Here is a 21,826-nt window from a genome sequence, read left to right as displayed (position 1 = left end):
TCTGCTGCTTGTAGGCTAAGCGATATCCCCTTGCTTAAGGCCCAACCTTTGAATTTCAGTACTACAATACACTAGCTCTAAACTGACCTTAATGTTAATAAGTACCCTTGATCCTGAAGGTGATTTGAGTATAATACGAGGCTGTTTGAAGAAAGGACTGGAATGGTAGCAATCTAGAAGCAAAGATTAACAGGTGAATCCTCGGTATATTTGCCTAACTGCCTTTTAACATTATCACTGTATTTTGTGGTAACAAATTCCATAATTTCACCACCCATTGTATCATGAATGGGAAATAAGTGTTGTGGGGCGGGGGGGGGGCTCACAGTTTGTGACTCTGTCATTGGAATGATGCTCAGATAATCAGAAATGACAATATCATTTTTGCCTGCACAATTTTTTTAGGGCTTTCTTAATGACTATAATGACACCCATCTTGGAAGCAAACTGCCCCCATTTCTCTCCTTCAATCCCCAATCCACTTTCACAATTAAAATTTGTGTCTCCAACATTTGGAGATACACTGGGTAAATTTCACTAAGATTGTTTGAGGGAACTTAGGAAATGCAAGTGATTAGCTTTGTGGAGGTTTCAAAATCATGTTCACACTTTTGGAAGAATAAATTGTGTCGCCCAAATTAACATTTTGTTGTCCTATTTTGCCAGTGAACCCAGTAGCTACAAATGGAGTATTGGAGTAGCTTGCAGTATACTTGGTGGCCATTCCTGTACTAGACAAATTGTTACTTGGTCTCAATCCCAAGTTTTGGTCTATATTCTTCTGAAGATAACTTTTTAACATCAACTTTCCAAATCTTCTTAACTTCTCGTCTATAAATTCATTCTATTTGTTCCTTTATTCTTTGTTCTTGAATTCTTGACATTATTGTTTACTTTGACCACCTGGTTTTCATCTTCTTATGATTTTTTTAAGTACAATATTGAAAATGTTCATCTTTTATTAACTGTTGTATCAATATAAATAGCCAATTTGGATATTGGTTGCATTTGCCCAAAATGCTAAACACTGGATTTTAGTAGGCAAAGAATGTAGGAAAAGCTGAATTTGGACTTCTATGGCAATTTTTGTCTAACTAGCCTGTTGATACACTTTTGAGATGCTTGCATATGAGCCTATAATAATGAATCAACAGATAGGGACTCACAGAGTGGAAATGAATGTTTTGCTTAAATGTTTTACTTCAAAAAAATATGAAAGTAGAGTATTGAGCATGGAAAGCCTACTTGAGTGATGGGTTTCTCAAAATCCACAATTTCCTAACAGGGAAACACAGTGAGTTGGGTGGGGGAGACTGAAGTGAAATCTCATATTGATAAAGTAGATAGAGGATGAACTTGCATGAGTCAGATGTTGCTCATGCAAATTTCATTTGCCCAATTTTTAGCTAGGGACTTAGAGAAGGGGCAACAAGGAATAGAGGATGTGGGAATGGTGTCTCCACCAAGGCTGTGTTGGCTTCAATTCTATGTCTTCGAATACCAGCATCCCTATTTGGGTCAGCACAGTTTTTATCAGTTAGAATATCATCTCTAAATCACTTACTCCACTTGTAGCCAAGTCAGAAATTAGCTCAGCAAAATACAAAGGGGAAATTCCGGAAGTTCAAGCTCAGATTCAAAACTAATCTTCAAGCTTTGGAACTACTGATTTATGATCATAGAAGCTCAATTCGCAAGCTTTTTGACAGCCAGTTTAATCTCTTACATGTATGATTTTAAAAAGCTACATCAATAGACAATTGGTCACATTCATTGTATGGACTTCTATTTTCTCTCCCTCTATTAAGGATTGCACAAAGCTGGAAAGCAGCCTCCTTCCCATTTAGTCCAGGGAGCAAAAATTCTAAATGGTGCTTTCAGGTCTTGGACTAAAAAGCAGGTAGGGATCTTTCTGTTGTATACGTTTGCATGGCCATTCAGAAAAAGAGGAAGTGAACAACTTTCTCGATAAAAGAATTTTCTTTCTGTAAGAGCAGAACAGTTTTACATCCAGACTTGTACTGTCATTTAGATGTACTTGTGTCATAGCACTGAAATGAATGTTCAGGAAATGCACTTGAAATTCTAGGAGGGGGACGTGGCAGAATGAAGTGCATGAAAGGATATGGGTTGGGAAGGAAACAGATTTAAAAAATGCCACTTTCTTTCCATAAGTGGCTCTGGACTCTTTCCATATGTAGGATCTTGCCGTGGATGCATAAATGTCCTTTCATAATTCTAAACTAATAGTTTTTGTCTAATCTGAATGATTCATAAAGTTAATACGGCATGATTTTAAATAGCATAACTTTATAAGCAGGGGTGAAATGCTACCGGTTTGGACCGGTTCGCTCAAACAAGTAGTTTAAAAAATGCTACTGGTTCGCCCGAACTGGTAGTTCTGACAATCAGCTGTGCAACAATCAGCTGTGCCACGTGATTTATATTTACTAGAATTCGCACGGCACAGTTGATTGTTGCACATCTGATCGTCGGAACTACAGGTTTGCCTGAACTGGTTGGATTTTTTTACTACCAGTTCAGGCAAGCCAGTAGTTCCAACAATCAGCTGTGCAACAATCAGCTGTGCCATGCAATTTATATTAGCTAGAAAACAGGAAATCCTGCTTTCTAGCACATCTAAATCACGCAGCAGAGCTGTTCCCCCCTCCCCCACTGTTCTACTTACCTTTGCAGACTCAGAAAAGGCTTCTTAATCCTCCTTTTTCAGCTCTGGGCGGTAGTGCCTGGAGAGCGTGTGTGAAGCAAACCGGTAGTAAGCGAACCGATAGCAGACTTCAGAGCATTTCACCCTTGCTTAAAAGATTTCTTGATGATTTTTTAACCTTTTGTATTTTGTTTTATTAAACTCAAGGCTTTAATGGACCATGAAGATGAACTCCCAGAACATTTTAAGCCAGCACAACTGATCAAGGACCTTGCCAAAGAAATAAGATTAAGCGAAGTAAGAATCCTTTGTTGAATAAAATACCTTGTGCATTTTCCCATAAAATGCCAGAAAAAGTTATTCTCATGTCCGTATGACCAGTCAAACTCCTTCTCCTTTAATTACAACAGCTATGGCTTGTAGTTTAATGTGGGGGGGAGTATTCATTTTCACATATCAATGATGTATGTGTTTAAATGTAACAACTGTATTCCATTGCAGTTTGCTTTATCTAATATACCTTTACAGGTAGTTCTTGACTTATGACCGATCACATAGGGATGGTTCACAGTTTTAATGGACTTTTGAAAAGCTACCTACAACCTGGTCTCAAAGTTATGGTTGCTGCAGCATCCCATAGTTGTTCATCCTTAACAGCAGTCTCCATAACAGTCGTGAGTCTTGAGGCTACCCATATATAACTTCTATTAGATACCTCTCTTCTTTTATCTCCACATAAAAGCAAGGCATATATTTATTTTTCACACTTAATTTGGCAACTTGATAAGGCAACAAAGAGTAAATGATAAAATAGGAGAGGTTTGCCAAGAGGTAGGGGAACTCCAGGTTGAAGAGATGCTTTGTCATCTTTGCAGCTCCCTATGAAGCTTTCAGATGCAACTTTTACTGTAAAGAATAGGAAACCACGATCTCAATAAAACCGTCTGATTTGGATTGGTCTTTACTGATCATTTTACCTTGACAGCAAAATGAAATTCTCTGTTGTATCACTTTCAAATTAATTTGAACTGCATTCCTTTAAAACTGATTAGCATTTTAAATAAGAGTCTGTCTTCGTTTCTTTTTTATTTCTATTGTTTTAAAAAGAAAAATGGGAAAATTAGGATTAAAAAAGCCAAATAAATAATAGAATGACCATTGTCTTACCTGAAGGGTCCTTTTCAGGGCGCTGCAACGGAGAGTCCAAAGAAGGGGTTAAACACAGCCAATCTGCCCAGAACTGAATTGAAACTTTAAGCCACGCCTCTGGTGCCGACTCTCCCCAGATTTATTCAATGAAGACGTGGAACAGTTGCGCGCTGAAACTTCAACTGGAAGTCTAATATGGAACAAGTCAAAAATAGTCCAACAACAATAACAGAAACAACAAACAACACTGTGACTTCACAAACACCAGCGGAGAATAGACCCCAGGGCGGGGTGGACTCTCCGTTGCAGCGCCCTGAAAAGGACCCTTCAGGTAAGACAATGGTCATTTTCCAGGGCGCTGCTCTGGAGAGTCCAAAGAAGGGACATGCCCAAGCTAACTGTCACTAGGGCGGGAAGGCTCAGCCATCAGGGTCGCTCCGCTGGTATGGATGCCCTGAAGAACACGCCTCCCAAAGGCCCCTTCCGCCGATGCAAAACTGTCCAGTTTGTAATTTCGGACAAATGGAGACAGAGAAGTCCAGGTGGCCGCCTTGCAGATCTCTTCAATCGGTGCCTGTGTAGACCAGGCAGCTGTGGTGGCGGCGCTTCTAGTCGAATGTGCTGTGATATTGCGAGGCACAGGAACGGACTGTAAAACGTGGGCAAGAGCAATGCAGGCTCGCAGCCATCCGCCGATGGTAGATGAAGAGACCTTCTTGCCTTGAGAAGCTGGTTGAAAGGAGACGAATAGAGATTCGGATTTCCGAAAACTGGCCGTGCGCTTGATGTATCTGCGAATAGTCCTGCGCACATCCAGCATGTGCCAGCGCTTTTCCCTCGGGTGCCGAGGATGCGGACAAAAATCCGGAAGGACCACCTCCTGCGCCCGATGAAACCAGGAATTGACCTTCGGAATGAAGGAAGGGTCCAGCCTCAGGATTACTCTGTCGTTACGAATGAGACACAAGTCCTCTCTGACTGACAAGGCAGCCAGTTCCGATATGCGACGAGCAGACGTGATAGCGACCAGAAAAACCGTCTTGAATGTGAGGTGTCTGAGACTGGCCGTCTTAATGGGCTCAAACGGGGGCCCGATGAGGGACCGCAACACTACACTGAGATCCCAAGATGGGTATCTGTGGACCACTGGGGGTCTCAGGTTGGTCGCTCCCCTGAGGAAACTGCGGATGGTCGGATTCCGGCCAAGAGATGCGTAGCCCTCAACTGAGAGGATGGTTGACAGGGCTGCTGCCTGGCGCCTCAGGGTGTTAGGTGCCAGGCCCTTGTCCAAACCTTCCTGCAGGAAGTCCAGGATGACAGGAACCGAAGCAAGGGGCGCAGGCGTACCATGAGCCGTGCACCAGCTGGCGAAGGATTTCCAAGTGGCGTCGTAGATGCGCGTCGTGGACTGCCGTCGTGACGCTTGGATGGTGCCAATCACCTTGTCTGACAACTTGCCTCTGCTTAGGAGATCCCTCTCAAGTGCCAGACGGCCAGCTGCAGCCACTGGGGTTCTGGATGTTGAAGGGCCCCCTGGCTGAGAGAGATGTCCTGTGGAGGAATCCGCCACGGTGGTGTGATCGAAAGACTCACCAAGTCTGCAAACCAGGTTCTCCTGGGCCAGTACGGTGCTACCAGCAGCACCTCCGCCTCCTCTGCTAGGATCTTCCTGATGACTCTGGGAAGAAGAGGTAGCAGGGGAAAAGCGTAAAGCAGACCTTTCGGCCACGGGCCGTGCAGCACGTTGACTCCTTCCGCCCTCGGGTCGTGGAACCTTGTGAAGAACCGCGGAAGATGCGCGTTGGCCGCGGTGGCGAACAGGTCCACCAGCGGGAGGCCGAACCTCTGGGACAGTTGCTGGAACAGCAGCGGATGTAGACGCCACTCCGAGTGGTCGACTGTGGATCTGCTCAGCCAGTCCGCCTGGGTGTTGCTCGTGCCCGAGATGTGCTCCGCCTGAAGAGAAAGGAGATACCTCTCCGCCCATCGACCCAAGAGCTCCGCCTCCTTCATCAGGGATCTGGAGCGCGTTCCCCCCTGTCGATTGATGTGCGCCTTGGTGGCGACATTGTCTGTCATGATGCGCACGTGGTGGCCCTGAACGGTGCTCTGGAAGCGCTTCAGCGCAAGCCTGACTGCCCTCAGCTCCAGCCAGTTGATGCTGTGAGCGGCTTTGGAAGGGGACCACCTGCCCTGTGCGAGCTGGTTGTGGCAGTGGGCCCCCCAACCGAACAGGCTGGCATCCGTTGTGATGGTGAGCCTGACTGGCTCCTTGAATGGCGACCCCTTTAACAGGGCCGGAGACAACCACCACTTAGAGAGCGACGTACCTCTGCTGGAACTGGAACCAGTCTTGTTGAGCTGCTTTCGTTTGTTCTTTGATATGGGAGCAGGAGCCACTGAAGGGGACGGGAGTGAAGTCTCGCCCAAGGCACGATTGACAGGCACGAGATCATCTTGCCGAGGAGCTGTGAGAGCTGAACCACCTTGACTAGACGTGACTGCTGCACCTGAACGACCATCTCCCGAAGGCTGGCCACCCTTTCCGGGGACAGGGATACTGTGCCCGAGGTGGTGTCGATGACGGCCCCTAGATGCTTCAGTCTGGTCGTGGGAACGAGATGACTTTTTTCCAGGTTGATGGTGAACCCGTGGTCCCGGAGGTAATGGAGGCCCGCGTAAGAGAACCTCAGGAACTTGCGGTGGGCTTTGCGGATAGGGATGTGGAGGTAGGCCTCTTTGAGGTCTATGGACGTTAGTATATCGCCTGGCCTGATGCCCCCAAGATGGACTGGAGGGACTGCATCTTGAACCTGCGATATGTCACGTGGTGATTGAACCTCTTTAGATCTAATATCCCCCTCCACCCTCCTGAGTTTTTGGGGACCAGAAACAGGATGGAGTAAAACCCTCTTCCTTCCTGGCCTGCTGGGACAGGTTCTATGGCCCTGATCTCCTTGAGGTGCCTTATCTCCTGTTCCATGAGGGATCTTTTGACTAACCCTGAGGGAACTGGACACCGGATGAAGTGGCGGGGAGGGGGGGACCAGAATTCTAAAGTGAGACCCATGCGGACCGTTTGAAGAACCCACTGGTCCGACGTGGTCTGCTCCCATTTGGCGTGGAACAACTGCAACCGCCCTCCTATGGGAGCTGACCTGTGATGGTCATTTATACCTCCTAAAGGGTCGGGAGCCGGAGCCCCCCCGAAATGGCCGCTTGGAGAAGGGCTGCTGGCGACCTCTGTCTCGAAAGGACTGACGGTCCTGAGACCGCTCACCCTGCTGGGGATACGCCCGATGATAGGGGGTGGAGCTGGTGGAGGGCTCATTGTTCCGAAAGGCCTGCCTCCTGTAAGAGCCAGGACCTTTACGATCAGGCTTTTTGGTGACTGATGGCATCACTTTCTTTTTGTCCTTGTTTTCCACAAGGACTGGATCAAGGACCTCACCAAACAGCTTGTCCCCTTTAAAGGGGGCAGTAACAAGCTTCCATTTGGAGCGCATATCCACATTCCAGTGCCTAAGCCACAGGAGGCGTCTGGAAGTAACATTAGACGCTAGGGCACGCGAGGCAAACTTAGCAGCATTCAGAGTGGCATCAGCAGCGTACTCTGTGGCTGCCATGATTTTATTGATATCCTGCCTGACTTTAACGTCCTTGGCAGGTATCTTCCTCAACAACTGCCTCAGCCACAGGAGAGCCGCCCTGGAGAAAAAGGAGGCTGAAGCGGAGGACTTAATGGCCCATGCAGCTGCCTGATGGGTCTTGTGACAAGCAGTTTCGGTTCTCTTGTCCTCAGCCTTGGGCCCCTCCAACAGGTCAGGAGGGAGCACAGAAGAGGAGGTAAGAGCCGCTACAGGGGGATCGATAGGAGGGAGCTTGAGCAGCTCCTCCAGGCTGGCATCCACCGTATATAGCTTCTTGTCATGGCTGCTGGGGGTAGCCATGGTAGCTGGCTGCGCCCACTGTCTTGAACTAAATTGAGGAACATCTTGGGTACAGGAACTATTTCCTGGACCGAAATGGGTTCCTCAAAGAGATCCCCAGATAGATCATCAGGGTCTACAACCACCTGAGCTGGGGGGGTGGACCCCATGTGAGTTGAGATCTTAGCCTTATCTAAAATGGTTTTGAAATTATCCAAATTAAATAAGCCTGAAAAGGCCGGCTTTTTGGCGGGGCTTGCCTCATCCCCAGAGAATTCAGCTTCCTGCCTAGGAAGAAATTCCTCTTCTTCCTCCCAGTCTGACTCATCGGAGGCCACTGAAGAATGCAGGGATGGAGGTGGAAGGCTAGGAGTCATCTCTCTGGAATCCTCGTGGGGTTGCAAATGGTGGATCTTGCGAGTGCGCTTGCCACCTTTTCGCATGCCTGCCTCAATGCCCTGGGAAATGGCCCTGTTAATTATTTCCTGCATTTCAGTGGATAGGTTAGGCCCTTGGTCCTCAATGGGGCGAACCCTTTGAGTGGGCCCGGGGATCGGCTGTTGAGGGGCTAAGGGCCCCATTGGAGCTGGTCCCTCCTCCATATCAGAGGGACAGGCAAAGAGATCAGCCTGATCAGCCATGGAATGGCCTGGAGAAGTTGCCATGGCCAAGGAATCCCCTTCCTCTTCACTATCAGAAATGGGGCCTCCCTGGGCTGGAGGAATTTCCCTGGAGGGCTCCCCAGGAGACACCGAAAGGGAAGATTGGGCCTGCTGTTGGGCTTTGGAAACCTGTTTTTCTAAGGCCTTCTGTCGCCTTAATGCATCTTTGTCTAGGCCTGAGCCCTGCTTGGGGCCATGCCTGGAGTAAGGCTTACTCCCTCTAATGGCCTCCCTGGCAGCTTTCCCGGCCTGTCTTACAGGGGCTCTGGAAGAGACACCCTCAGAAGTCTCAGGGGCCTGATCTGCCATGGTAACAATCACTGGTTGGGGCAGTAGGGGGATGGGAAAACCACCACTCACCACCTCCAGAAAGCCCACCGCAGCACGATGCTCCTGAGGAGACAGAGAAACTGCAAGGCCTGAAGTAGCTTGGAATCTTTTAGGCGCGAGCAGAATTCGCTCCCAGCGCCTGCAGGAGAGTAAGGGAGGCGACCCAGCAGGCCACGATCCCACGCCGCTATCACTTGCTTGGATTGGGGCCCAGGTCGCCGGTCACACCGGCCAAGTCTGACTCCACGCGGCTCCTGCAAAGAGCCAGGCACCAGGCAGCTGCGGCAAAAAACTTTTAAAAGTAAAGCCGGAAGATTGCGCAATCCAAAATGGCGGCCGGAACTCACCGGAGCTCTGCGCGCCAAATTTAAAGAGGGAAGAAGCCAAAATGGCTGCCCTGGGAGCCCACGCAGCAATTTGACTTGCTAGAAGCACAAATTGCAACGGAGGGCTTCCAGTGGGAATCGGCCCCCAGTAGGGGTGCCCCAACAGCGCTGGCGTCGGCACTCCGACCCACACGCTTCCCCCAACAGCTGCCTGCGGCTTCTAGGAGCCAGAGCAAAGCCCCGGACTCCAGGAGAGCCGAAAGGGTGAGAAAAACCCAATTAAAAAGGGAAAAAAACAAACTTAAATTTAAACTCACCAGCCTGCTCTAAAAATCCTTAAATATGCTGGAGAAAATCTTAAAGCGTCTACTGGGCTAGCTGAATTGAAAAAATCTGGGGAGAGTCGGCACCAGAGGCGTGGCTTAAAGTTTCAATTCAGTTCTGGGCAGATTGGCTGTGTTTAACCCCTTCTTTGGACTCTCCAGAGCAGCGCCCTGGAAAAAAAACAATTTAACAAATCTCTGTATTTAAAATGATTATATTTTTCTGTTATCAAATATTGGTGGTGACGTTTTCTTAATAAAAACAAAATCTTTTATAGTGTAAAGCTATCTAGACATATTTAAGTGAGGCTTTTTCAGATTTATTTATTTATATTAATTTATACACTGCCCATCTATTTGTTGAGTGACTCTTTCTCTATAGAAACTGCAACACATATGAAGAAATAAAGGCAACCTGCCACATTAATACTTAGAACCAAAGTATGTAATATTTTATGTTGGTGTATAAGGTACATTTTTCTGGAAAAACACACCAAAATGGCATGCAATATTACATGCAACAAATAAAAACACTTTACAAATTACAAAGTGAAATACTAAGTGGTATAAATTGTTTTGCATTGAATCATACCATTTGGGTTCACTATTCTCAGTCCCATCATGAAATTTAAGAATAAACTATAGGAGATTAACTATAGAATGGATTATATCCTCAGTTTTCTATAGTTGTCATAAGTGGAGCAAGATACGAAAAAACCATGGAGCAATTCTGGCCTTCTCTTGAGTACTGTTCAATCTTCAGTAGAACCATCTTTAGAAATCTTTGGGAAAATTCTGAAAATAATGTAGAAGGTTAGCTATTTTGTAGCAACAAAAATATGAAAGTTGATCTGACAATATGCTCGTCTTTTTTTTTTCCTGAAGAATGCTTTGAAAGTCAGCAAACCTGAAGTGGCTGTTAAGGTGAATGTTGAGGAAATCACTCCTGTGGAGAAAGAAGAAATACCGTCACCCCCACCACAAACGCCTCCGCCACCTCCTCCGCCACCATCGCCGCCTCCTCCTCCACCTTCTCCGCCACCGCCACCACCTGACAAAGTCCCTAAGAAAAAGACTCCCAAAGCAATAAAAGCACCGAAACCCACCAAGCTATCTAAACCTCCCAAACCACCTAAACCTCCCAAGCCACCTAAGCCCCCCAAGTCCCCCAAAACCCCAAAAGTAAAGGGAGAAGGGAAGAAAAAAGGCAAAAAAGTTAAAGAACCACCTCCACCTGCCATTCCAAATTTAGACCTTCTAGAGGCCCACACAAAGGAGGCTCTAACAAAGATTGAAACACCAAAGAAGGGAAAGGTGAGCAGAGTGAATATTCAGTAATAATTTGGGGCAAGAGATCTCTTGGTAGTTGCTCTCCTCTTTAGCTCAACCAAGCATAATTTATAAACGTAATTTCCAAAATTGGTATACCTTGCTCAGTATTTGACTTCCAGCTACCCTGGTTTTGTATGGGTTCCCTTCATGAAATTAGATATGGTGACAGTGACAGTTTTCTATCTGTACTTTTTACTAGTTTGTTGGTTCGTTTTGTTGTATAAATCAGTGGATGATCACACAAGAGTATGGGCCTAAGATGGAAGATCGTAGTACCTTTACCAGTGTCACTGGCAATATGAGGAATTTGAACCGATTCTCACAACTTGTGCAATCCGTAGAGATCTCCAGCATGTGGAGTAATCAAAAACAGAACTCCATTACTTCATGAAGAATTTATAGGACTTAATGAAGTAATGATTTTTTGTTTTTGATTAGTCCCCATGTTGGAGATTGCTATGTATTACACAAGTTGTGAGAATTGGTTCATAATATGCCAAATAGAATTATTAGATTAGCAGATTAGCCTGTTTTCCTTATCATCTGCACTTTGTAGTGCTTTTCAAATAAAAACTTTTTTTTCCTTTAATGACCTCTAATGTTTTAACTTTTGGGGTCATATTATTTCTAGACAAATCTCATATTATTTTGATAATTCATATTAGCCAAATTTACATATGGGAATTAGTAGGAGAGAGAGAGATGTTTTGTTGTCCTTTTAATTGGAAATTAGCTGCTAATCTCTTTATTACTTTTAACTAGGCTGCCAAGAATGCTTTGAACACCCCTACTAAAGAATCGGTTGAAAAACAAAATGAAGTGGAAAAGTTTGAGGTTCGGGAACAGAATAAATCCAAAACAGAAGCAAAATGGAAATATAAGGTATAGCCTCTCATATCTTGGGCGTCAATAAACATTTTAATAAGGACCATACTTCTGTTTAGTGCTCATTAGGGATACTGATTGGAGAAATGTTCTCTGAAATTTGTCCTGTCACATATTTTTTTTTGCTCCACCAAATTGCTTCTTTAAGATTTTTTTGATTGAACATTTTCAAATATCTAGGTTTTTTTTCTTTTTTGAGTATTCAGAAATGATAATTACAAAACTACTTGAACGTAAGGGCAGGATTTCCTGCATATCATTAGTACTTTTGACCTCTTCCTTTCTGAAAAAAATACCTGAAAGTTAATTGGTTTTTTGTTTCTCTGTTTGGATTTTTATATGGAGGAGGGGAAGAGTTACAGAAAAAAAGGATATTTTGCAGATTTTGCAACTCAATACTAGAAAACTATTTCATTTATTGACTGATTATTTTTTGTCTGTTTTGGGGTAAGATTGCTGTTAGCGTTCCAAATACCATGCAAAAGTAAATCAGAGTCCAGAACAGAATCATCCTTAAAGTTGCAATTTAATAATACAGGCATGTTGGCATTATGCTATGAAATTTCAACTCTAATGTACATCCTGTGGGTTCACCCAGTTGAAAGTTCATATCTATCCCCACACCCCAAAATTCATCACATGTTCCAATCATCATCTTCCACGCTGGCATCTACACCCCTCTGCTTCCGGTCAGGTGTTGAGGTGCGGAGACAAAAGATGACCTTGAGCTTCTAGGAAGAATCAAAACAATACAATCCACAATCCTACTCCTTTCTATCCCTCCCTCCCAACTACTACACTAATGAAACACATAGGAAATTATAAGAAAGTGTGGCAGGCCAAAGATTATTAAAGGAACCTCTGCAGGCCTGACAATTGCATTGCCAAAAACGAGTGCAATTGAATTGATTCAATTCAACTAAAATCAACTATTTATTTAATTGTTGACATATATGCTGCCCATTTGTTAATAAACAATATTTAAAGACAGTTTGCAATTAATACAGTATGTAAAAAAATAAAACACAGTATATAAAAAAATAATTGATTAAATCATTAACAATGAAATAAATTAGCCCAAGTAATTACAGTATTTGGAGTTCAGAATCATAGAGTATGTATGAGAAACACTAATTATTGCCAATATTTGCAAGAATGTTTATTTAGCATAGTTCTACTTATGAGAAATTTCTGCTAAGGTGAGAAAAAAGAAGCATTTTTTTCTGATACTCTTTCTACAAATAATTTTGAAATACCACTCCTCTTCACTACTACAATAGTAGTGAAGAGGAGATTTGAATGGAATTCTGCAATGAGGGAGGAAAATGAGTGAACAATGTACCCTGACTCTCTTCTTTCAGCTATATTGTGCATTGGATTTCATTTTTTAGATTGAAATTCTATGCACAAAAGAGATCTCAGAATTCAGTTTACTGTGTAATTGGTATAATCACTTGACAAACATACAGTCCCATTCATACTGATGTATTTTTAATTGATCCTATAGATGCACATTCATTTCACAATTTAGGAAATAGTTTTCATCAACACAGCATTCAGAGGCATAGAGCTAGTGTGCGATTCCATCCTATCTCTTGTGCCGTATCTCATCATAAATCTCACTGAAGCCTGACTCACATTTTCACATCCATATAAAGTAAGATGTGAGCTATTCCCTATGATCCAGTTGCACATGTCCCCGAAATGGCATGGCCCATTGGATTTTGTTGCTGGAAATTTAACATACAGCACATTTCTTTTAAAACTAATATGTTGTGCCCTTACATACATAACCAGTGGAATGGTAATTGTTTTCTATCACCCCCCAATTTCCTTCTGCTTTCCTCTTAGTTTTGTCACATAAAACTGAACTCAATGTTTCAGTCTGCAGTTAAAATTCCATGGCAGTTTTAAGGCTCCAAAGAACATTATTGTTTTAAGCAGCCAACTACGAGGACCATTTCAGTACCCTTGTTGCTGTGTTACTGAACTATTTAGGGTTTTCCTGAGCAGCCCTACTACCAATTAAGTCAACATATATATTTCCACTTTGTAACAGATTATATGACTCAGAACAGTTCTTATGGGGGGAAAGCTGGGATGTTCACTGTGCTATTTATATGCCATTGATTCTATGCAGCAACAAATAACCTCTCAGCTGAGATAATAACTGTTGCCCTCTAATTTTCAGAACAGTAAACCTGATTCACTACTGAAAATGGAAGAGGAGCACAAACTGGAGAAGACACCATTATCAGGAAATAAAGATAATAAATTTATGTTTTCTTTCTCCAACAAGAAAATACTGGGGTAGGTGAACACTGACTAATAAAACAGTACTTGCTGTGATTTTTGCAAGCCTTCCACATTTCATAATTTACTAGATGTGACCTATATTATTCCCAGTTAAACATAGGTATAAGTACCTATGTCTAAACATATTTGTATTTGATGTAGTAGAATGAAAGGGAAGGAAAATGAGGATGGATGTAAAGTATTGATTTTGCTGCCCTTAACTCAGTGAACAACTCTTGTATGAAAACATGGTGACCCAGACTTAAGCGTAGATTTGTACCACTGCTAACATTTTATTTTATTTATTTGTTAGATTTTTATCCTGCCTGCTTTACCATATTAATAACCCAAGGTGGCAAACATACCTAATACTCTTTCTCTCTCTCTCCCATTTTCCACACATACAATAACAATCCTGATTGGTTGGGCTGAGAGAGTCACCCAGATTGGGCCAGTCACCCAGCTGACAAAGAGTAGAACTCACATTCTATCCAAATGTGAGGTTTCCAAACTTTTATTCCATTGCGCTACTTGTTCTCAGCAAATTGGGAGTCTAGAGCTAGAACTACAGAAATGAGTTGATCCCATCTAAGTGACTTCAGAAGTAGCCCAAGTTTATTCAGTGGTCAGTTCATTAAGGGAGAGAAGGAGGGAGGGGTGAAGGAAGTGAGGAGGCAAGGAAGCTTTGTTTGCCCATAGTCCTATAGCATGGGAAATAACGAACAAACAAAAGAAAAGAGCCCCCTTTCTCTCAATCAGAAAGGGAGGGAAGAACTGACCCTTTAAAAAAGCATTAGGGATCTGAGGATTTATGGGAGGCGCCTCCAACGTGACACTTTTCTGATGACATTTGGTGCTATGTTTCATGATGATCCTAGGCTGAATTGTTGTTCCAATAATGCAAGGTACATTTAATGGTATGATTTGTTTCTATTATGTTATGAATATGCATTATTTATATTATACTTCGTTGTTGACTATGAGCTGATAAGAGTCCTAATGACCAAAGCAAGCATAAAAGCTTGTGTAGTTAAGGACTAAATAAGCAAAGGAACACTGTAGGCCTTTTGGATTTTAATTAGAAAAGAGTGATGTATCCAGAAATGATTCATCTCTGTGAAAATATAGAAGTGCTAGAGCTATAGTGCAATTAAATTCTGTCTCTTAAAAAAAAGTGTCAATAAATATTTCATTTTGGGATAAAATTGTAAGCATAGGAGGCAAACTGACGAGTTGATAGATGACTGGCCCATCCCTTAAAGATAAACCTTTGACATAGTCTTGGTAGCTTACAGACTTAACAGTACAGTCTTCAGATCCTGCTGGTTTCCAATGTTTTTTCTCACACTGGTGAGGATGAGGAGGTCCAGATACCCTGCCTTTATTAGAAAATTGGCATGATACCAAGTCAGGCATGACTGATTCAAAGTTAGGATAAATATTTTCGGTTTGCAAGACGGGGGTCCTAGTTACATAATGGAGAACCTGGTCCTTCACTAGAACATGAGAAAGGAATGGTCCCAGCAATGTCTGGTGAGAAGTAGTGTTGGATCAAGAACAGCTTCAAGAATATTTTAATTTGGAAATCTACATATGCCATTGCATGATACTATAGATGCTGACTTGCTATTAGGAAGACCTTCCATCTGTCCTTCTCGCCTTGTCATTTGACTCTAGTGGAGTGGGCAGCCATTATAAATTCCTTTTCCTTTTTTTCCCTGACTTCAGTGTGCTTTCACCTTTTCAGTTTATAATTTGGGGAAAGGATAGAAAGGAATATAGAAGTCATAATGGATGCATATCGGTACAATTCCATGTCACCACCCTCCCTCTCAATTTTTAACAGTCTTAAACATCTGCAACTGCTTTAATCAATGTTATCACCATCATTAATAATATTTCATTTCATTCAGTCTAACCTGAAAGTAATTATTTCATGCTGTGTCTTGACAACTAAGATAAATGAACTCATTTTTGCTACCTTTGTTCAGATTTTTCTTCAGAAGTAAGAAAATCTCTTTTTAGTGATACTAATGATACTGCTCAGTTGGCAAAGACTGAATTCAATAGTACTAGTAGATATTAATAATAGAACATTTGGTTGATAGCATCTTTCATTTTTCATATTATTTTTTCTGCATAAATGGATACGTCTGTAGAATGCATATGAACTATTTATTTCAGAGTTTGTATATATGATTATATTGTGAACCAGATGGTGCTGCATTTGAATTTAATACAGCACATTTTTTCTAACTTTCAAGATCAATAGAAGTTGATCAGTTCCTAGCAAATGAATACCTAGTCTATCAGATGAATTTTAAAATAAACCATTTAATATTAGTCTACCAATGCTGGTCAAGCATTGATAATTATATTTAAGTTGATTCTCTTAGTAGAAAGATAAATACCATCTGTCACATAAAAGAGATGGAAGTTTTATTCATAATTATTTATTTGATTCTCTAGTAATCTATTTTTGATACTTCTATTTAAACCAGAAATATAATTGATTTTGTTATAGACCTATTAAATTGAACAAACTCTAAATAAGGAGAAAATAGATACCACAAGTTGAGTATTTATTTATTAGTCCTTTATGCTACCTTTGTTACTTTATAATGTACTCCTTCCTCCTGTTATTTTCCCATCAACATCAACCCTGTGAGGTGGGTTGGGTTGACAGAGAGTGATTGGCTGTAGATCACTCATGGGCTTCCATGCTTAGGGCAGAACTAGAACTCACAGTCTCCTGGTTTCTAGGCCAGCACCTTAACCACTACACCAAATTGGCTTGGAAAGCTCCATTATGTGTGCCCACTTGAAGTTCCCTTAGACTCATGATGGCAAATCTATGGCACGTGTACGAGAGGTGGCACAAAGATCCCTCTCTGTGGGCACACACGCCTTCACCAGCTGCTCCTCTGGTTTTCAGTGTGCACCAGCCAGCTGGTCTTTATGGATGCTGAAACATCGGAAAACAGCATGAAAAGCTATTTTTGGACCTTTTGGGGGGCCCTTTTCAGGCCAGTTTTCAGGCTGTTTTTCTGGCCATTTTCAAGCTGTTTGGGGCCCAAAAACAGCTGGAAAATGTCCCCAAAATAGCCAAAACAATGGCCAAAAACCAGGCATGCGCACTGGCTAGCTGGTCTTTGGGTTTCTGGCACTCCAGCGTGTGTGTATAAACAGGCATTCTGGTTTGGGCACTTGGTGCTGAAAACGTTTGCCGTCACTGCCTTAGACAATTCTCATTCATTCTAAGGGGAGCTGTGCAGAATAACTTTTCAAATGATTGTTTCCTAAGCATAACTGCTGATGACTCAGTGCCCGAGAGCTTCAATGGTTATTATCAACATAACCTACTTTTAGGCAAATTCACGGTCATGGTTTGTGGAACATACACTTCCATAGCATGTTGCTGTTGTTGTTATTCCTATCCCAAATAAACCCACTACAGGATAAGGCCTCTTTATTGAAGGCAATGGAGCGTTATTTGTTACACTGATCCAGGGACAGCATGGATACGAAGGAATCCAGGAATTTATTTCACATTGCAATCATGTGCAGGAACAGATAAAATTTGTAGTTTAGCAGATGAATTGAAGAATGAAAACGAAATCAGCAGAATCAGTAATGTCTCATTTTTAATAATAAGCTTGAAATTGTATCTTTTTAATAATGTGAACCCTCTGTATTTCTACTGTTTTTTCTCCTGTAATTGGAGTGTGATATCTCACTTCCTTAGTAAAGGTTATATGTTTCTGAATTGTACCATGTAACATGTATGTGTGCGTGATTGAGGGAGAAAGCCAGGGGTAGAAATTAGGAAACATAAACTGATGGCAGAAAAAGATCTTGTGGTCCATCAAGTGTACCCTGTGAGTTGTCAGAAGATGGACATGTGTTTATACCAAGTATGTTTAAACATAGTTACTGAGGATTGACCCACTACCTCTGCTGGAAGTTGGTTCCAAGCTTCTACTACTCTTTTTGTGAAGTAATTGTTTTTACTTTTGAAGTTCCCTCCTGTCAGTTTGAGGTTATGCCCTGTGTTCTTGATTTTTACTTAATATTGAAAGTTCTTTCTTCTAGAACAGGGGTGTCAAAGTCAAGGCCTGCAGGATGAATCTGGCCCACCAGGTGCTTAAATCTAGCCTGTGCGGCCAGCCTGGTAATAGCAAAGGACTGGCCCACGGTTCCTCTGGCAGACAAAATGGGTCTCTTGTGCTCGTGCTTGCATTACTAACATTATGCAATGGGTTTTCTACCACTGCAAATGTGGTGCTAACAGCCTTCAAATTGGCTGAAGTTTGGCTTCCCCTGCAAATATGTTGGACTCCAACTTCCGTAGTTTCTCAGCTAGGCTACCTATGGATTATAAAAGTTGATGATCAACATATTGGTTGACTGGTTTATTACATTAATTTTACAATATCATATCTTTTGGCTGGCAAAGTGCTGCAGGAGGTCATCCAGGCCAAAAACGGGACGTGGGGGGGAGGGTGTATCCCGTTTTGGTCAGCAGAGTGCTGAAGGAGGCGTCCGGCCTGTTCCCCCCCTCCCTCGCTGGCCGCGGAGAACTACAATGCTGAAATCCAGTTTGATACCCCTTTCTCACCATTAATATATTTAAAGATACAGTGGTGTAGTGGTTAACGTGCTGGACTAGAAGTCATGAGATCAACATTCTACTTGTCCCTTGTGCATAAAAACTGACTGAGTGTCTTTGGGCTGGGCTGGTTAGTGTATCAGGGTTCCAAGTAACACCCCTAAAGAAAGAAGACTCCGAGGCTTGAGTTTCCTCAAAGTTCCATTTTATTAGAGATGTCATTTAGATACATCTGGGAAAACCAGAATCTGAAAATTTCCAGGTTTTTCCCACCCAATTGAAAGTCCCTGCTCAGCACCCACATGTCCATCATATGGTCCAATTAGGCACCATCCCAACTAGAGATGCCTCCCAGTCACACCATTCCAGGTGCAGGGCAAGTTGACCTTGACTTTCTGAGAAAGAATGTAATTTTGATTATATATAACCACCGCTCTATATAATCCCCCCTCCCATTTTCCCACAGTAGAAAATGTGGCAGGCCTGAAGGCCCAAATGTAAAAGGTCTTCCAGGTCTGACACAGTGTCTTTCCTCCTTAGATTGGGAAGTAAAAAACTTTCTATCAGTCAGCACTGAACAATGGTGGTAGATTATAGTCTATAACAGTGAGGGCGAACCTATGGCACGTGTGCCACAGGTGGCACGTGGAGCTATTTGTCAGGGCACGCGAGGCGCTGCCCTGTCAGCTGGCCAGCACGCATGCGTGCGCTGGCCAGCTAAGTTCACCTTTTTAAAAGCCATTTTTCGCCCTCCCCAGGCTCCAGAGGCTTTATAGGAGTCTGGGGAGGGTGAAAAGAGCCTCCCCCACTCTCCTGGAGGCCCTCCGGAGGCTTCAGGGACCGCCCGGAGGCTTCCCTGAAGCCTTCGGAACGCTTAAAACAACCCTCCGAGCAAACCGGAAGTGACACTTAAAATGACCCTCCGAGCAAACCGGAAGTGACTTCTGGTTTGCTCGGAGGGTCGTTTTAAGCATTCCGAAGGCTTTAGGGACCGTCCGGAGGCTTCCCTGATGCCTTCAGAGCGTTTAAAACGACCCTCCGAGCAAACTGGAAGTCACTTCCAGTTTGCTCGGGGGGTCGTTTTAAGCGTTCCAAAGGCTTCAGGGAAGCCTCCGGACGTTCCCTGAAGCCTCCGGAGGGCCTCTGAGAGGGGTGGGGGAGACTCTTTTCGCCCTCCCCAGGCTCCTATAAAGCCTCTGGAGCCTGGGGAAGGCGAAAAAAGCATGCAAAAATGGGGGGGGGTCGCGCGTTGTGTGCGCATGCGCACTGGGGGGGTCGTGCATTGCATTATGGGTGTGGCACGCCTGCACACGACCCCCCTGCGCTCCCACCCTTATGGCACGCGAGCCAAAAAAGGTTCGCCATCGCTGGTCTATAATCTACAGTGGTGATTCATTCTGCACTGGGTTGATCTGGGATAGTGATGATGATGGTGATGGTGATTGTGATTGTAATGATGGTGGGTTTAGATACCTAGTTGATTAAAAAATCCCCAGAAGGGATTTTGGTCATATTGTATATCTTGCTGGCTACTTTCCGGTAATATTGGAGAATGTATTTATATAGTGCACTGTTTGTCTACATATACCCATTTGTGGATTCTGTTTGTTATTTGTTGTAAGTCAAAAATGGCTCTAATATGATGACATTTCTTATTTAAAACTTGTTTCAGTATTTCCCTTCCTGATTTAATTTCCTTTATTTTAATAGATCAAAGGGAATGAAAACTCAGTTGAATCCTGGTATATTTGGGTCACAGCAAAATCTCAAAGAAGATAAAGCAAAACCTGTGAAAGATGAATATGAATATGTCTCCGATGATGGAGAATTGAAGATAGATGAATTTCCAATTAGAAGGAAGAAAAACGCCACAAAGAGAGATTTATCATGTAAGACTGTTTCTACTCTTGTATAAATTATGCTATTCATCACAGCAAAGCAAAACCAAAACAAACTGAGCTGAGGATAACTTTCTGTTCAAAGAAATGACCAGCAAAGTCTCTGTGTGGCCCTTAGAGTTGCAAATAGTTGAGTCACAGACTGTTGCAGGTCTGAGTCTAATTGTTTGGACAGCATTATTTCCCCCCAGCTTTGTTTAACCTATTTGCAGATTTGTTATATTTTGGGATGATTCAGTACATGTGCATGAAGGCCTTTTGCTAAGAGGGCATGTGCAGAAATGAAATATTACCCGAGTAATTGGAAATACATTTTAAAAATGAGATGGATTGCCTACATGCTGTTTTTTATTTAGTAAAGCTAAAAACTCTATTTCAATTTCTTCCTAGTTTTATCAGATAAAAAAGAAACTACACAGCACACTCCAGTGAAGAAGCCAAAAGTGGAATCAGTATTATACAAGGTATTCTGTCAGTATATACCGTAATTACTCTCATGCCTAAGGATTTGGGCTGCTTACCAAAATCATAGACATACATTGCATATTTATTGCTTTTTATACACTGACAAGAAAAGCATTTTCTCCCAGTAATGCGCATTTCTTTCCCAGAAGAACTTAACATCTGTCTACATGCTACAGAGAGTTCTGTTCATTCCTCTTTAATTCCTTGCAATTTTCTTCAATTGGTTGTCCAATCTTCTGGAATGTATTTAGAGCTCTAGGAAGAATCCATTCCACCAAGTGTCTTTTCCAGTGACAAATAAATACATTTTGACATAATACTGTATTTATCATTTGGTTTCACAGAAGAAGAAAAAAAACTTCTCCAAAAAGAGTAGAGGAAGTTTTCTGCTGAAACTCTGGGTATCTATTGCAAGTCAGTTGTTAATTGTGTTATGCTAGTTGGAGAAGTGATTTGACTGGTTTATAGAAGCAGCTTCCCTCTGGAATCGAATGCCCCTCTAGTGGCCTTCAACTAACATAGGAGATTTCTTTTGCTCCCCTCTCTGGTGCAACCAACCCTTTGCTCCTTAATAATAATTAACTAATAATTCTGTGAGTTGGAGAATTCTTCAGGAACTGGATTTGAGGATATAGAGGCAAACAAGAATTGTCTTCTTCTTAATACATCAGCAGAATCCAATAGAATCGTTTAGAATGTGTCTTTCTAAATTACTACGGTAACAGTAGTGTTTATTGTGTGAAATCATTCTTCTAATAATATCTGTCAAATAACCACTGAGTCCAATTAGTCCAATTTGTATTTATTTATTTAGCAGGTTTATATAGCTGCCCATCTTAGAGAACATGATTCTGAGCAACGGACAACCATAGTGACAACGAAAACAGTATAGCAATCATTAAAATACTAAAGTACAAAAAAAATAAAATGTAGAAAAACCAAGACTGTGAGAGAA

General features: G+C 42.7%; 1 protein-coding gene across 2 annotated transcripts in view; it reads left to right on the top strand.

Annotated features, from left to right (window-relative positions):
* PHF2 (PHD finger protein 2) overlaps window positions 1-21,826 on the top strand; it is a 156,113-nt gene that overhangs the window by 109,676 nt on the left and 24,611 nt on the right. For both annotated transcript variants that reach the window (XM_081937062.1, XM_081937063.1), the window contains 7 exons: window positions 1,809-1,900; window positions 2,876-2,965; window positions 10,273-10,701; window positions 11,482-11,601; window positions 13,796-13,914; window positions 20,219-20,397; window positions 20,797-20,870. In XM_081937062.1, coding sequence (XP_081793188.1) covers window positions 1,809-1,900; window positions 2,876-2,965; window positions 10,273-10,701; window positions 11,482-11,601; window positions 13,796-13,914; window positions 20,219-20,397; window positions 20,797-20,870 — 1,103 coding nt within the window. The remainder of the gene's footprint in view (window positions 1-1,808; window positions 1,901-2,875; window positions 2,966-10,272; window positions 10,702-11,481; window positions 11,602-13,795; window positions 13,915-20,218; window positions 20,398-20,796; window positions 20,871-21,826) is intronic.

Source organism: Natrix helvetica (genome assembly GCF_964273705.1).
Source record: "Natrix helvetica genome assembly, chromosome: 1".
Classification (NCBI taxonomy): domain Eukaryota; kingdom Metazoa; phylum Chordata; class Lepidosauria; order Squamata; family Natricidae; genus Natrix; species Natrix helvetica.
The sequence above is the reverse complement of the archived record's forward strand: the minus strand, read 5'-3'. Positions and strand labels throughout refer to the sequence as shown.